The 17,758-nt window shown below is 27.2% G+C and overlaps 1 protein-coding gene across 1 annotated transcript in view; it reads right to left on the minus strand.

Moving 5' to 3' along the window:
* Window positions 1–2,174: 2,174 nt before the first annotated feature.
* LOC101240185 (uncharacterized) overlaps window positions 2,175–17,758 on the minus strand; it is an 87,350-nt gene continuing 71,766 nt past the window's right edge. The window contains exons 32-36 of the mRNA XM_065799159.1: window positions 17,429–17,536; window positions 14,469–14,545; window positions 12,380–12,441; window positions 3,202–3,262; window positions 2,175–3,119 (exon numbers count right to left, since the gene is read on the minus strand). Coding sequence (XP_065655231.1) covers window positions 2,569–3,119; window positions 3,202–3,262; window positions 12,380–12,441; window positions 14,469–14,545; window positions 17,429–17,536 — 859 coding nt within the window. The 3' untranslated portion in view covers window positions 2,175–2,568. The remainder of the gene's footprint in view (window positions 3,120–3,201; window positions 3,263–12,379; window positions 12,442–14,468; window positions 14,546–17,428; window positions 17,537–17,758) is intronic.

The following is a 17,758-nucleotide window of genomic DNA, read 5'->3' on the forward strand; positions in this document are numbered from 1 at the left end:
GTGATTAGTAGTTCATTTTTTTCGAAAATAAATCCAAGTGTTCCAATTAAAGCGCTGTTCCAATTAAGGCAACTCTCCCGTATTATTACTTTTGCACTAAATAACTTAAAGTTCTTTAATGTCATAAACAATTATACTACTTTTGCACTATTTTTTTATTGTTGCCCAAAAACAGTATAAAGGGGGGTAGCTTTAAAAAAATGAATTTGTAAAGCATTTATGAATTTCAACTTGGTATGAATAAAAATTTTGTGAAAATATTATGTACGCTCTTAACTGTCCCTTGTCTTTTCTGAAATTTTTTACAAATCGGAGGATCTATATGATTGGTTTGTTTTTGAGGACAAATCGTGAACATTTTGGTATAGAGTTGTAAAATTTTCCAAACCGGGTTTTTAGCAAGTAACAAAAACTTGTTACTTGCTAAAAACGCGGTTTGGAAATTTACGAATAACATAAAACTATGTTATTCGTAAATTAGAATAAGTCATAATTATAACTTTTTGCTGCGAAATAAACTACGGCTTATATCTGCAACATTGTAAAGGTTAACTTTTACAATTTCGCAGAAAATATCAAAAATTGAGCTTGTTTTGATTGAAAAAATTATTGTTCATTAATAATGGTACTGTCATGGCAGTTTTGAACATTATGAATGGGGCACTTTTGATTAGTTTTTTAGATTTTCCACTCTAATAAAATTTTATTATTAAGGCTTATATTCTGATGATTTAAAGATAAAAATGGTTCGAAACTATAAGAAAAAGAGAGAAAAAGAAACTAATGTGGAAGATATTAACAACGCTGTTCTCCAAGTTGTAAATGGGTTTATGAAGCAGAACCAAGCTGCTAATTGTTTTTAAAATTTTAGAACATATAAAAAAATGAGTTAAATGTTCAAAAAATGATCCAGTTTTAATCTTAATGAACAATCATGAAAGCCATTGTTCATTAGACACCATCAATTATTGTTGTGAAAATGGAATGAAAGTTTTAACATTTCCTCCGCAATGCCATTGATTGAAAGCCAATTTCAGAATGATGGGCTTTTATCCAATCCGAGGATAACGCTAATAATACATGATTTAGTTGTCATATTGACACTAGTATATACCAATACATATATTGCCAGAAATATTATTTTTGGTTATTCCACAACTTAAATATATCCTTTTTCACGAAATACTTTTTGTGACACCAATGTGCCGAAGTAACTAGTTGTCCTCTGACAGAAACATTTTGTATATCCAAAGACGTTTTAATAGATGGATGTTTAACGCATTTTCATAGCTTAAAGACACCGCCAATTACTGAAATTCTATGCGGGTTGGAATTCTTAGGGTCATTTGTTGTTATACATCAAGTTTCTAGCACATCTGATGGCATAATTGGTAAAAAACAAGATGATATGATTGATGGCCAAAACCAAAAAATTATTTTTAATACCCTACAATCAAACCACACTGAATATATATAACACCCGAATCCGAAAGTTTCCAAAAGCTCTACCACGCAAAAAAAAAACAACAACAAATAAAGGCAGAAAAAGTGGAAAATGTAAGATTCTCACTGACACTCCAGCAAAAAATATCAACTTTAGAATTCATAAAAGTTATTATAAACATTATTTAAATAATTATTTTATTTCATTAAGCTATAAGTTAATAATTTTACATGCTTTAATAGTTTTACATAAGTCTTGTTTGATTCTTTAAAGTGATTATAACATTAGACTGTGTTAGAAAAAAGTGATCTAATTGTTACAAATAAAAGTTAAGCTTGATGAAGTTAAAAAATATAGTGATCTTTTATATCTTAAACTTTAGTTGTTTTCATTTGCTTGTGATGATTCAAAGCTACCTCAGGTTAATTCAAAGCTACCCCATGTTGGGGCAGCTTTGAACATTTTTATGTACGTTAAAAACGTAAGAATAGGGGAGACGCGGAAGAAGTTGGACAGCCTGAAACTTCTAACTAGGAGTGGTGCCTAATTACTGTTATTTAATGTAAACAATTAAATTCCCCCCCCCCCCCTCTATTTAGCAGAAATTGCTTTGTTTCCCTGCGTACGCTAGAAGCCCTAATTTTTATTTATACATAACTTAAAAATAAACTGTAGTTGTTTATTTATATTATTTAATAAAGTTAATTAAGTTTTAAAGAAAAACAAACAATTTAGTATATTACAAGATCTAAACAGATTTTTTAATATTATGAGACTTCTAAAATCTCTGATGATTCTACATGCGGTACAGCGGTATCCCTATAAAAATTAGCTATATACACATTTTTTAAAAACCTTTTAACAAAAAAGAAAACAAAACAAAGGAAAGTAATTTGTATATAAGAAAAATAAATAAAACAAGCGTACAAAAAACATTTAGTAAATCATCTCTTAAAAGTAGATAATTTAGATAAAACCTAATGCAAAAATGAAGAAAATGTATTTAAAGAAAATCAGCTTTTTTTTTTCCAGTAATAAATAAGTTTTAAGAATAAGAAAACGAAGAACTTTATAAATACTAACAATTTTATTTATATCCAAAGATAAAAAAGTATTAAGTAAATCTATTTTTCATCTGATTTATCGATGAAATTGTTTAGAGAACAATCGTTTTCAATTTCAATTTGATTTTCTTCAAGTGAGCTTTTATCCGAATCAGATAAAAAGTTTTTAGAAAATATTTCTGAATTTATTTTAAATTTTGGAGCATTTGAAATAATATCATTCGCTAAATCTTCTTTATTTAAATGGCCAGTATTTAAAACACCTTCTAATAAATCTTTCTGAGATTCTTTCTCAGTTTCTATATCTGAATGTCCGATTTGAAGTTTTAATGATGGATCATAATTATCAGTATCGTTTATAGACCCATTTACTTTATCGTTTGTAGAAACATTCTCTTTATTGTTTATAGATGCATTTATTTTATCGCAACTTACAACAGTATCTTGAGGTAAATGGGTGCAAGATGGGTCCAAAATGGAGGCCTGACGATCAGTAATAAACACTGATTCCGGAGAAGCGCACTTAGAAGTTGATTCTAAAGTACATACGTCTAAAGTACGTACTGAGTTTTCGATCAAGGACTCTTCTGATGACTCCAATAAACTTCGCTCTATAAAATTAAATAGAATAATAAAATTATCACCATTGCAAATGTATAAATTAAAACATGTAATAGATTTACACTGTTTTACCTGTTGCCAAGAATTGTTGTGCAAACTGAAGGATAGCTTGATAACAAAATATCATCTGTTCCTATGCATATAAAACATTTTTTATAAGCTTTGCGTACAGTAGATTATTGATAACAAATAAAAATATAATAAATAATATATTAAAATTTTATGAACACTTTTAAAGTTTATTATAATAATACTTAAGCATTTCTTTTTTCTAAATGGAAGGTCTAAAAATACATTTTTATATCAACCAAAAGTTAATAAAATCGATTTGGACCTTTTGGTTTAAGATCGACCACTTAAAAATTATAACAAAATTCCAACAAAAACCTCAATCATGGTACAATCAACTGATTAAACTAAATAAAAAATTTTTACGTGCCAATAGTATGATGTCTTTAATACGACAATATGTTCCCCAACATACAGTGATGGCAATTTACATACTCTGATACCAATTTTTTGTTCTCTTCCCTTGTTCTCTTCTTCTTAATTCCATTATTTGGGTCAAAAAGTAAGTTTTCTATTACATCGTATAAACAGTCTACAACGTACATCCATAAAAATTATAACAATATCTCCTTTACAATCTAATATCATGGCCTACTATATAGCACGGCCAGAATTAACCCCGAAAGATAAAAAATTAGTGGGCCTAAAAAATAAAGATAATTTAGAACATCATTTGAATAGTAATTTAATGCTGAGTAAAATGTTTGCTTACACAAAGTTTAAAAAATGTATGGTTTCCGAGTTATAGCAACTCAAAGTAGGAATTATGATGTCATAGTTAAAAAAAGAATAATTTTTTTAAATCGTAAGCATGATATATCGTTAGAAATATAATTTAATGCTAAGTAAAATATTTTTAAAATTTGTAGCGTAAATAAATTAGTGTTGGATAAAGGAGAAACAAGGTGGAGGAAAGAAGGGGGGGGGGGGAGGGGGCTATAGCCCTGGGCATTTTTTGACTCTTTACATTTCGTAGCTCCAAACTTTTTAGCAGACCTTTTTTGTTAGATTTTTTCAAGACTTTCGTGCAACTTTGCTATAAATAAAGCCATTTTTTTCAACAAAAAAAAAATCTACAATAGTTTTAATCTGGCAGTGAAAATTATACTTTTTATTACAGATTATTGATATGAAGTTTAGAAAAATTTATTTTCCATATAATAAACATTTCAGTTATTATGATAATATTTTGATTTTCAAAAAATCAAAAATATTTTCTTCTTTATCACTGTCATCATTATTTTTATATTTCTCCTAAATGTCTAACTTTAACTAAATTAGAATAAGATATTAGAATTTTTATTTAATGATCATTTATTTCTCTTTCTATATAAATTAATCAACAGGTAATTATAATTTTAATTCATTAAATTTGTCTTGCTGGCTTGTTGCATTCCATCCCATGGCAATCCTCACATGTTGACATTGTGCCATTTTTCCTATAAATGTACGTTTTTGTTTGGCATTATTTTTTTGAACTAGATCTGGAGTTGCATCAGATGACCTTGAGCAAATTTTGTGGAAATATTTTTTTGTCAGTAGTCAGTTGTCCAGTAAGTAGATTAAGTCTGAATTTGTTCGCACAATGTGATAAATTTCTGCAAAAAGAAGATTGCAACTAAACAACCTAAAATTTCTCTTCCCTATTCATCAGTCTACTTTTACATTGGTTAAGAAACTTATTTTCAAAGTGGTAACTTTCTCACTTAAGCAATGGTACTGTTTCTACTTGCAGCTGATTTAGTACAAAGAAAACAGCAGGATTTAGTACAAAAAAAGCAGCAGGATTTAGTACAAAAAAAGCAGTAGGATTTCTATTTAAAACGTACATCTATAATTGAAGATGATTGTTACTTTATAATTAAGATGACTTCTAATTTTTTATTCTTTGTATCAACAAATTTTTTTCTGCAATCATGATGCACAAGAGCAGTGTCGATTGGGTTTTCCTTTACATTTTGACTAAAATATCTAAATGAAGGTAATCCCATACAATTTTAATATCAAATTGCCATATAGTTCAAATCTGTTTGTAATTAGAATTTGATACTGTTTTAAACTATATAAATAAATAGACCTATAATCCTCTTTCATAGCAGATCCTTTTTAAAGTTTAGAGTCCTTTCTTTTTCAGTGAAACTGATGGAGACTTTACAAAGCTACCATTATACAACGAGTTTCATTAATCTCTTTATACAATTTATATTTATATTTGTATTGAATTAAATTAGTACCAAATTTAATTTAGTATTAACTATATATATAATAATATTATACATATATATATAATAATATTATACATATATATATATATATATATATACATATATATATATATATATATATACATATATATATATATATATATATATATATATATATATATATATATATATATATATATATATATATGTGTATATATATATATATATTTAACATATGCGGTAGTGGTGTAGTGGAAGAGCGCTGGCTTCATAAGCGAGAGGTTCCGAGTTCGATTCCCAGCACGTCCCTAGTAGTACCGCGCTCGAACTTGTTTCTCTGCGAAGCGGCCTTGTTCGTCAAGGTTCGCATTTCGGAGTTATAGAGTTGAGAGAGGGTGATAACCACAAGTAGCCTCCTCATCTGTAGTGGCCTTCTTGGCTTTGGGAAGGTGAATTATTGAAAGAAAAAAAAAAAAAAAAATGTATGTAAATATATATGTATATATATACACTATCATTCATAATTATTCGAATGACATTAACTTTTTTTGGAAGAGCTATTTTTCTATTTAACTACTTTTTAGATTTTTTTTATTTTATTAGATAATTTAAAAGTATTTTGATTAAAATGCTTTGATAAAAATCATAAGAATAATAAAATGCTGAAGTGGGCAAAACATAATAAAAAATGGACCATCAATGTCTGTAAACATAGACCAACATGTCGAAGTTTTAAATCTTTAGTTCTAAGATAAGATTACTTGTCTAGAGAAAAAAAAATCGTTGAATGTATGATAAAATAGTGTGTATTATCAACTCTAAAACATGGTGAATGTAGTGTTAAGGTGCGGGCTGTTTTGGTTAGAATGCCACAGTGAAAATAGAAGGAGTAATGACAAAATTAGTTTACTTGTGCACTTGAAAAATTATGCTACACCTTCAAAAAGATGAGTTAAAGAGAAGCTATTTATTTTTTCTGAAGAAAATGACTTGAAGCTTAAATCTAAAACATATCTTTCAAAAAATTGCATAAGTTATTTGACTGAATTCAAGAATGATCAAATATTAAATAAAATGATTTAGCCTCCTCAATCACAAGATCTCTCTCCTATCGAATTTTTATGGGAGGAATTAAAGGTGATGTCAAAAATTAATGCCTAATAATAATGCATAATAATAATGCATAATAATGATGCATAAGATGCAAAAAAAATCTACTTGTTAGTGGCATAAAATTGACTTCAACAAATTGGATAAGTCGTTAAGTAGAATGCCAAGAATATGTATGGCGGTTATTTGTCGCTAAAAGTGATTAAAAGGCAAGTAAACTATTAACTAATATAATGGGACTTTATATTAATTTTTTGTAAACCTTATAAAAAGGAAGAAAACATATTACAAGTAGACTTTGCTTACACTTTCTCTTCCAATAGTAAGTAAAACTTTGATATCTTATATTGAAAAATTGGACTATTCAAATAATTATGGACGGTAGTGTATATGTATTTACATATATAAAATAAAGATTTCAAAATTTCCACTTAAAGCAGCTATAACTAACAAACCATACATTTTTTAAACTTAGCGTAAGCAAACATTTTACTTGGCATTTAATTATCTTTCAAATGATATATATAACTAAAAATTTCGGTGAAATAAAAAAATTAGTAATTTTGCCAAAATTTGCATTTGAAAAATAGGTCCAAAATGGCATTTCCTGTTATCAAAAATTTTTATTTTGTTAATTGCTGACATCCTAACTAATCTATGCGCAGAAGCCTAACTTTATGATTTTATTTCCAGGTCTGGGGGTGTTTTCAACTAATTCCACCATGCTACTTCGTAAGTAGCTTTCTTCTCAATATTAACCAAAATAAGGAACTTTTATTTGAGTAAATATCTAATAAATATTACAATAATAAATATCAAATCTTATATTATTATTGAATTAAAGATGATGCTGGTGAAAACATAAAAATCAATGGAGATCGCTACAGAACAATGGTTCTGGACTCATTGTCTCCCCCTTTTTAAGCCAGCAACAACAATGACATGATTTCAACAAGATGGTACACCCTTTAGACAATAAACTTGTTGCAGGAAAAATTTCCTAATGGTTTCAGTTCAAGAAACAGCAACTTAAAATGACCACTGAATCACCTAATCTGATGGCTCCAGAGTGTTTTCCGTAAGGATCATCTAGTTTTCTTTGTTGTTGTTTTTTTGTAATTCTCTCTACGTTTTATTTAAACTTTTTTAGGTGCAACTCAATTGACTAGTTTTTAACTATACACCTTAACTATGCAAGTTTATATTTTTTTTTTGTAAATTTTATATTTTATGGTGAAATAAATGGAAAACAAGCACTGATTCTGAAGAATATATGGTATGAATGAGAATATATAAGAAAATAATACATAAAACATTGAGAGAGTAAAAAAAAATTGTAGTGTTTATCACAGAAGTGGCCACCAGTGCTGAGAGTATTTTAAATACCAAGTATTTAAAATACTATTTTAAATACTTTCACTGTATTTGTACTTATATTTTAAATACTTTTGTTGGAAGTATTTAGTATTTGTACTTAAAATACTTTTTATTAGTAATTTGTATTTTATACTCATTGAAAATACTTATTAAAAATACTTATAATTCAAATATTGTTTAAAGCATTTACGATGCACATTTATTCTGAAGTGTCACTTAGCCACTATTTATTCTGAATTATTTCTTGTTTTATTCATCTACCTTGGTTTCATTAGGGTAATTATTAAATTATATCGCGGGAATTATTTTAAATTAAAGATGGCTGCGGTTAACAGCAAAAATAAAAAGACTTTTGAATCAGTAAATGAAAATCAAGAAAATAATGAAATTTTACCAGCCATTGTATATGGTACCTTTTTCAAAATCGTAGCCAGATCAAAAAAAAGTAATAATGTGTACGTAATTCAAAGCCATTATTGGGCACGCTGGCACCAACATCAAACTTTGTTAAGCATTTAATTGAAGGTAATTTTCAATTTGGTATTAGTTGAATTAATTTATTTTATCTTTTTTGAACAATATGCAATTGATTATTAACAAGCAATTATTTAATGTTGCAGTATAAATTAATATTAATCAAAATTGAAATACTTACTCAGTTACAGCAAAGTAAAAATTTAACTTTTAAAGGGTTTTATGTTTACTGTATAGAACTTGCACAAGAATCAGTAGAAAGAACGGCTGAGGAATGCCTTGCTATAAAGAAGTTCAAACAAACTACTTACCTTGAAGCAGTATCAGAATTATCATCACAACATCGTATTATATCGCAAGAAGAAGCTGATAACTTAATTGTGGATTACATTACTGAAAAGATGGGTCCTTTGGCTATCGTCAAATAACCGGCTTTTTGTCAACTGCTTCGCGGATTCAATTGTAATGTAAGCATCATGTGTTGCAAGACTCTTAACAAACGTTTAAATTCAAAGCTTTCTAAGATGCATGAAAAAATAAAAAGCAAACTGAAAAAAGCATCATTTGTTTGCACAAGTGCTGATATATGGTCAGTGAATAGAAAAAGTTATCTTGGCATGACTGCACACTTTATTGAAATTCCTCTAAACAATCTAGTTCAGTTTCACAAGCATCAGTATCCTTTGCTTGCCGTCGATTTTATGGTAGTCACACATGACACAATTGCTGCAATGATTTCTTAAATTCATGGTCAATATGACCTTAATGTAGAAAAAATCTCAGCAACTGTCACCGACAATGCGTCAAATATTGGAAAAGTATTTAGAGAATTTTTTGAAGAGTCAACTACAAGTGCTGCAGCAATTAGTGTAAGTGTGACTATCACACCTAATGAATCTGAAGAGCAGGAGGACATGGAAAAGAATGCAGTTAATGATTATGAAATTGATGTAAATAATATTGGAGACATTCTTTCATTTTCATTAAAAAATAATGATGATAATGTTTATGATAATGATTCCTTAGCTGAGAGAATTTCTTTGCCATCTCAAGAAACATATATCAGCCATTCACTGAATCTGTTGGCAACTAATGATGCTAACAAAGCATGTGATACAGATAGTGCATTTAAGCGCATTTACCGTGCAGCCCTTGCAAAATGCACTTCAATATGAAATGCAACTCGATGAAGTAGTAAAGCATAAGATGCTGTGTCACATATTACAGACAAAGCAATACTCTGTATCTTGGATTTCTCAGTACAATGCTACCAAGCGATTACTTGAATTATGTGACAAACTTAATGACATATGTAATGCATTGAGTGCGCCAAAATTTAAAAAGCAAGAAATAGAAAGCTTGCAAGAATATGTCATGGTAATGAAACCTGTTGCTAAAACATTGGATATTTTACAAGAAGATAATGTGTATTATGGTCATGTGTTTCCACATTACATAGCTTACAAGTGAAATTGGAAGTGTTTCAAAATTGCCAGTTAAAATATGATAAATTATTTGCTGCAGCAATGTTGCCACAAATAAAAACTCGTTTTGAAAAGAAGTTGAGATTTGATGTAAGTAATTCATGCAGGATTGTTGCAGCAGTTTCTCACCCACTGTTTAAGTTACGGTGGGTGCCAACTAATAAATGAGCTATCTGCAGAGAAATATTTGAAAATGCCATACTAGCGTCTAGTGAGCTGTCGACAGCGACCAATCTCAATGTGACCACTGACAGCATAACTAAAAATTTTGTTGTATATAATGATGACACTCCAAATGCTGGTGCAACAAATTGTGCTCATCAAGAGTGCATGTTGTATTTGAATGATAAAGATACAAATTTGAATGCTCTGAATAAGTTTAAGACTGTTTGGTCACTTTTTGTCAAATTCAATACCACTGTACCATCGTCGGCTCCAGTTGAACGACTGTTTAGCACAGCGGGACAAATACAAACACCTTGGCGTAACTGTCTAAGCGATATGATGTTCGAAAAAATGCTGCTGCTAAAAACCTATGTGAACGACTGAATGAATGATATATTGATATAATTGAAGTTTAATGACTAAAAATTATTTTCGAGCAATGACAAAAATAAATTTTGAATATTGCCATAGTTGTAAATTTTGGTAAAGTATTCTGTATTTAGTATTTTAAATTTTTAAATTTTTAAAACTATTTTTATTTTAAATACTTTTGAAGTATTTGTATTTGTATTTAAAATACTTTTTTGTTCCAATATTTGTATTTTTATTTTAAATACTTTTATAAAGTATTTTACCCAGCACTGGTGGCCTCATATAAAGTCAACAAGAGTTACAGTTTTTTATTATTATAAAAAGCTACATAATTCAAATTTTATTTAATTTAATTATTTAAGTGCACAAAATTTAAAAGTTCCGAAATTCAAATTTTTTTAAAGTTAATATAGTTACATAATAGAAAATACAATTATGAGAACAAAAAATTGGAATTATTATTTCAATAATAAAAATGCAACAACATTTTATGAAAGCTTTTAGTCACTTTAAAATCTTGATATAATCTTATTAATAAGTAAATCTAATGGCGTGCTGGTTTAGATCTGCCATAATGTTAACTTTGATTTAATAATTTTGAATGCTATTTTTACTTCACATTCAAAGTATGCATATCAACTATGGGAACAATCTTATCAACAAACTCTTATTTCCAAAATAAGGATTTAAAAATAAGGATTTAAAAATAAGTTATTTCGAGAAGCAAAATTTGGTGTATCAGTTCACTGTATTTTGATTTCAAAAATTTCATTGTGGACTATAAAGATTCTCGATGATATGTTGTACCAAAAATAGAAATATAACGGCAAGCAGCTTTTTTTAAGTTTGGATATTTTGATTCTAGCAAAAGTTTCTAAAATTCAATTATCGATGTTGTTTTATGCTGCATTTGCAATGCCTGATCAGCTACTTTTTTCACAAGTTTATTTCAGTAATTAGAAATCTGTCTTTAACAATATCATGAATAAATGAATTCAATAAGAATAAAAATTTAAAACTTTTTAAATCTTTAAACCTACATTTTAAATCCAGAGAACAATATTTAGAAAAAAAAAGCTATACAAAAAATCTGTATAACAAAATATTAGTATATGTTTAGAAAAAGAAAAAAAAATTGAATTATTAAAAAAAACTAATTTTTCCTACTGTTGCACAGTGGTCTGAAAAACTTGATTTTTGGTCAAAATTAAAAAAAAAATCTGTTATTTTTGTTATTATTATTATTTTTAAACACAACATTATCCAAGCTATTCAAAAAAAAATCTTTGAATATTTAAAAAAATATTTGAAATATTTTTAACAATTTAGGTAGCAAGTACAATTGTATAAAGAAAAAAAAATGTTTTTGAGCATTTATAGAAATAAAACAAAAATACAAACACTAGTATTTTTGATACCATAAAATAGGTATATTTTGGGAGCTTTAAAGTTGATTTAAATAATTATATCTGCAGCTGATTTTTTTTTGAATATTATATAAATATTAGGATTTAATAAAATCATATCAATCAAGTCCATGAATGTGGACTTTAGTTTAAGAAAGAAGTTAAAATTGAAGAAAAAACTTATATTTTATGCTAGTTTCAAACATAAATAACTTATGCAAATATACAATAATAAAAAATTATTATTATTTCAAATTAAACTCTACACTATAAAATTTGTTTAAAAAAAAATCTATACATATGTGCATATAGTTTTAAATGTATTTAAAACTATATGCACATATGCAAGAAATTATTCATCAATTATTAATCGCTCTTAAGTATGGTTATTGGCTTTTCTTTCAAAAAAAATAAAATAAAATCTATATATTTTTGAATAGCCTGGATAATTTTGTGTTTAAAAATAATAATAACAAAAATTACAGATTTTATTTTTTAATTTTGGCCAAAAATCAAGTTTTTCAGACCACTGTGTGTTGGTGTGTATCACAATTATAAAAACATCATCATTAAATTTTAAAAATCAAACCTTTCTTTGCACCATATGTGGTCGGCACTGACGCAACTTTCGAATAACACCAGGAATTTCAACTTAAACAAAAAACTTGGCTATTTAACTAATATTTAGATAAAAGAAAATTCAAAAATTATAAAAATGCTTGCATCACCAACATTTAATGTGGAGACAATAAAATGTAACAACAAAATAACAACAACAAAAATAGTAATAATAAAAATGTGTATAACTTTTAGGTATAAAAAATTAATTAATCAAAAAATTAGTTTTTTGATTAATTAATTAATTAGTTAATTGAAAAAAAATTATTTTTTATTTCTATTTTGATTCTCAGAGAGCTTTTGGTCTAAAGTAAATTTTTTCCGCTGGTATTTAAATTGTTTACAATCCTAGAGGAAATGTATTTCTATAAATTCTTGTATATTATATTGTTTGTAACTTAAGTACTAAACGTGATGCTCAATAAGTATCCTCTCAACTCAGGTTTGTAAATAGATGACATTTTTCAATAGGCTATTAAGTCTTGTACCTAGGACCACATAGTTTGCTTGTACCTAGGGCCATATGTGTGTAAAGAATTTGTTTGATAACAAGGTAGATTGTTGAATTTTGATTGTAGCAGAATTTTTGTATAATTTTTCTTTACGGTTGATTTGGGATTAACTTTTTATGCGTAGACTTATTTGTCAATTTTGCTCCGAATTATTAATCAATTTTGTTATTTATTTAAATGTTGCAGTCAACTAACACTAAATAATTTCGTGGAAACAATTTAAGATTAAATAAATTTTTAATCAAATTTATTTGCCTTTGTTGTCAATTTATTATGGAGTTAAACATATTTTATTATGGAGTTAAAACTAATTTTAAGAGAGCAGCCCTAGATTAAAAAAAAAGCTTTTGTACCTAGAGCCAATAATTTGTAAACCCTTCTAAATGACAGACTTTTAAAAATCAAGTCACAATTATATTATATTAATTACTTTGTATTAATACAAAGTAAATAATATAAAAATGTGATCATATTAGTTTCACCATATTTAGACGAGTCTAGGGCCTTGAACAAATCTTGCCCTGGGTACACAAACGCCTCCTAATGTTATCACAATAACTTGCAAGTATTTAGTTTCAAATTTTAGTATTTTTAATACACTTAATATTTTTAACATAACTAAAAAAGATCTTTTTGTAAAAAAAGTAAGAAATAATTAGATTAGAAGCGTAAACTAAAATTCACAATGTTTTTCACATTTTATGCAATAGAGCTATGTAATGATTATCTATGTAATGATTATCTAATGGGTTTGTTTTATTTTTAACTTTAATTATTATTTATTTTTTTGTGTGTTTTTGTTGAAGATTTTATTTAAATAAATCACTTATAATCTTGAGCAAGGCTGAATAATTTTATTTCAATACAAACAATTAGGAAGATTACCAGTTTACAAGCTCTTTCTAATGTTACCCACAATTCAAATGGATATTTATATAGTTTTCCTTCTTCTAGGTATGTTCCCTTCACTATGGCTAAGAAGCCTCGCTTGCTTTATATTAGACAGGGTATTTTTTTAATTTTAATAAAATCTCCCCAAGGTTCAAGAGAGGGGCACTACAGTCTCTATGACTACAGTATAGAGACTGCAGTGGCCCTCTCTTGAACCAATTTTATTTATTTAGAAGGCAACATTAAAACGTTATTTAGAAGGCAATATATAAATCACTGAAACTCATACCAAATTCTGCCTTAGCTACCATTTCTACTGGAAAATTAGATTGATACTTGCATTACATAAAAAACCAGTTCAAAACTTATATATTAATACTTTTAAATATTTGGAGCTTTTTGATAATTTTTTAAAATTAAATAAGTCTTGTGGAAAACACAAAAGTGACCTAATCTAGCTAATTTTTTTAAAGCCAATGTTCAAACAGTGTAAAAAAAAAAAAAAAAAAAAATATATATATATATATATATATATATATATATATATATATATATATATATATATATATATATATATATATATATACACACACATATATATATGTATATATGTATAAAATATTTATATATATATATACTATAACTTATAAAACTTACTCAAACCATTCTGGCCTCGAATCTCATGTATAGCAGAATACAAACAGCAGAATGTTCCTGTTCTCCCTACACCAGCACTGTATAAAAGTAATTTAAAAAAATGAGTAAATTAACTATATGAACAAAATGATAAAGTAAAGATAACTTTCAGAGACAGAGCAAACTTCAGTTTGGGTCTCCGTAATAACATAAAACTGAGGGTTTTATATTATTACAGAGACTTTATGACTAATGTTATTACAGAGATTTTAAAATAAACTTATTTTCATTGATTGATTTTAAATTTCTTAGATCAGTATTTTAGTGTTAAAAAGTGACCATATAAAGTTTATAACCCTCTCATTTTGAGGGGATGAAAGAGGGTCATAAGTTTTGGGGTTTTGCAAAGTATTCTCTTTTAACAGGTACTTTGATTGAGGCTTCTTGTTTATGCGTTTTTAAACTGATTTTGTATTTTTCGCAAGTAGTAACATGATTTTTTTAATGCTTGTCAATGATTTCTTTCTATTAAGTTATTTTGCAAAAAAAAAGGCTTTTCTAGAACAATCATTTTCAGCTTTAAAGTATACTGATTCATTCTGTTCTATTAATTTTTTTTATTGATCCATAAGTTAATTTCATCATAAGAAATTACTGTTTTTTAAAAGGTAAGTTTAAAATATATCATTTTAATTGGATCAGGTTTCTCTAAAGTATCAAAAGTGACATATATATGGCTGCATCAAATGTTACCAACTGGTGCAAAATGGCATATTTCCGAAAAACCAAAAAAAAAATTCAAAATTTTTTTTTTGGTTTTTCAATTGATTTAGCAGGACCAAAATCAAGCAACATTCTAAATTTATTTGGATATTCAAACAAAGATGGTGGTTGGACCAATCCCTAAAGTTTTGGAAAGGTTAACACAAATTTTCAACACATGTTAGAGCATATTAAATCATTGAAATATGTAAATGGTACATCAGAATGAGCTGTCAAACTAATTCAAGACTACGCAAAATCTATTACAAAGATGAAAAAAGGATTCCTTTATGGACAGTGAAACATCACCGAAAAAATTGGACTCATTGAGTCCAAGGGTAAATACCCGGATCCAATACTTGATTTAAGACTCGATGAGTCTCATTATGGTTCATATATGTTTTCCCAAATTATCATTTTTTTAACTGGAAAAATAAGTTTGTCAATTATTTCTATTTTCCATTAACCAAAACATCTGTAAGACTAAAAGCAATAACTGGATTTCTTGTAATTTACTTCCAGAACATTCTTAAAAGCAAGTTTTAATCTTAAAAATGAATTTATCTGTATATCTTTACATATGTTTCCTTTATATCCTTTACACCTAATTTTAATGGTTAAAGAACGTGTGAAATTTGTTACTCAATACAGAAATTTCATGGATTTCAATTTTTGAAATATTTTTTGATTTTGCAAAAGCATTTGATCTTGTAAAGTCTTGACAAGTTACTGCCAAAGTTATTAAATATTCTACTTAGCCAGCTCACTTCCTGGATTGCAGCTTACTTATCTAATTGTCACCAAAGAATTAAAGCAAACTATTATTCCATTGACTTAAAATCTATTGAAGCCCGAGTATTCTTGGTCCAATTTTGTTCATTCCCTTTATTTCTGACATTAATCTCCCACCTGAAACCATTCTCCATAAATATGCTGACAACATCCTAACTTATATAATCAACTATAAAGTTCCTGCCAACTTACCTCAATCCATTGTAGATAGTGTTGCACTATGGTCTGTTGTCAATGGAATGAAACTTAATAGCTCTTAATGTAAAATCATTAGAATTAAAACTAGGTGCTCCGAAATTCAAGTTATACCTACTCTTGCACTCAATACTGAGCTTAAAAAAGTCAACAACCACAAATACCTTGGAATTATGCTCAATGAGAATTTTAATTGGAATGAACAATGGACTAAAGTGCACAACAATATAAAATTAGTACCAGTCACTAGATATATAGTGCTCCTGTTCTTACTTCATGCAGTCCTACTGCAAAAAAAGAGATGCAGCATTTCTATAAAAATGCTTTAAACGTTATTGGAATGGATGTGACCAATTCGAGCAGCGTCAATATTAGTTTTGCCATTGAAGAGTTACTAGACAAGATCTGTATTAATATTCTTAAAAAGATCCTTGCTGACTCATGCCATCCTATAACCACTAAATTCGCTCTCCGCAACAGCAGAAACCCAAACAGATTCCCATTTGATCTGAACACTGCAAAGACCACCACCTATCAATCTTTAATTCAAAAATAACTCTGAATTCTTTGTGGTGTCAGCAACCTTGCAACAAAACATTGAGAGCTCCACTGCCTTTTCAATCCATAATACAATGTTTGCCTGCATTTTTGGCAGCCAATTTTTTTTTTAGTATTTAATGAAAGATAAAATTATACAATTATTACTTGTAATGCTATTCAATTTTAAATAAAGATTTATAAATAAATAAATAAAATATATATTAGGGTGGCTCTTAAAAACAACATTTTTGAAAAAAACCTGTTCCTACCCCTTTACTTTGTTCTATATAATACTAAAACACTAGGTTTAAAATTTTTTTGAACAAAAAATTATTTTAGGGGTAGCTCAAGACCCTTAAAAATTTGACTGGTCCCTAAAATTTTGAAAATAAAAAATCTTCTAAAGTATGTCAACCTGGTACTCAAAAGAAGCGAAATTATATAAAAACTTTAAAAATAATAATCAATTTACAAAAAAAAAATTTCTTTCTTAAATAAATGCATAAAAACTATTGTTTTAAAGCTGAAAATAAAAAAAGTCATTATTTTCAAGTTTTAAAAAAATAGTTTTTTTAAACATGCTTTTTTTGTAAAAGGATTACTGTTTTTGAAGTTTTTATAAAAAACTTCAAAAACAGTAATCACTTTACAAAACGTTTTTTTTTTTTTAATAAAAACCTTTTTTTTTTTACCTGCAATGCAAGATTAAAGGATAGAGAGTTGATGGATCATAAGACATATGAAATTGATGAACTTCATCCATAAAAATCAACAAATTGTTTGGCGTTTCTGGCGTTCCACTTAAAAAAATGTAGATACATCATGTATATAATGTTATATATATATATATATATATATATATATATATATATATATATATATATATATATATTTATATATATATATTTATATATATACATATATATATACATATATATACATAAATATATATACATATATATACATATATATATATATACATACATATATATATATGTATATATATATAGATTCATATATAT

Source organism: Hydra vulgaris, chromosome 06 (assembly GCF_038396675.1).
Source record: "Hydra vulgaris chromosome 06, alternate assembly HydraT2T_AEP".
Classification (NCBI taxonomy): Eukaryota; Metazoa; Cnidaria; class Hydrozoa; order Anthoathecata; family Hydridae; genus Hydra; species Hydra vulgaris.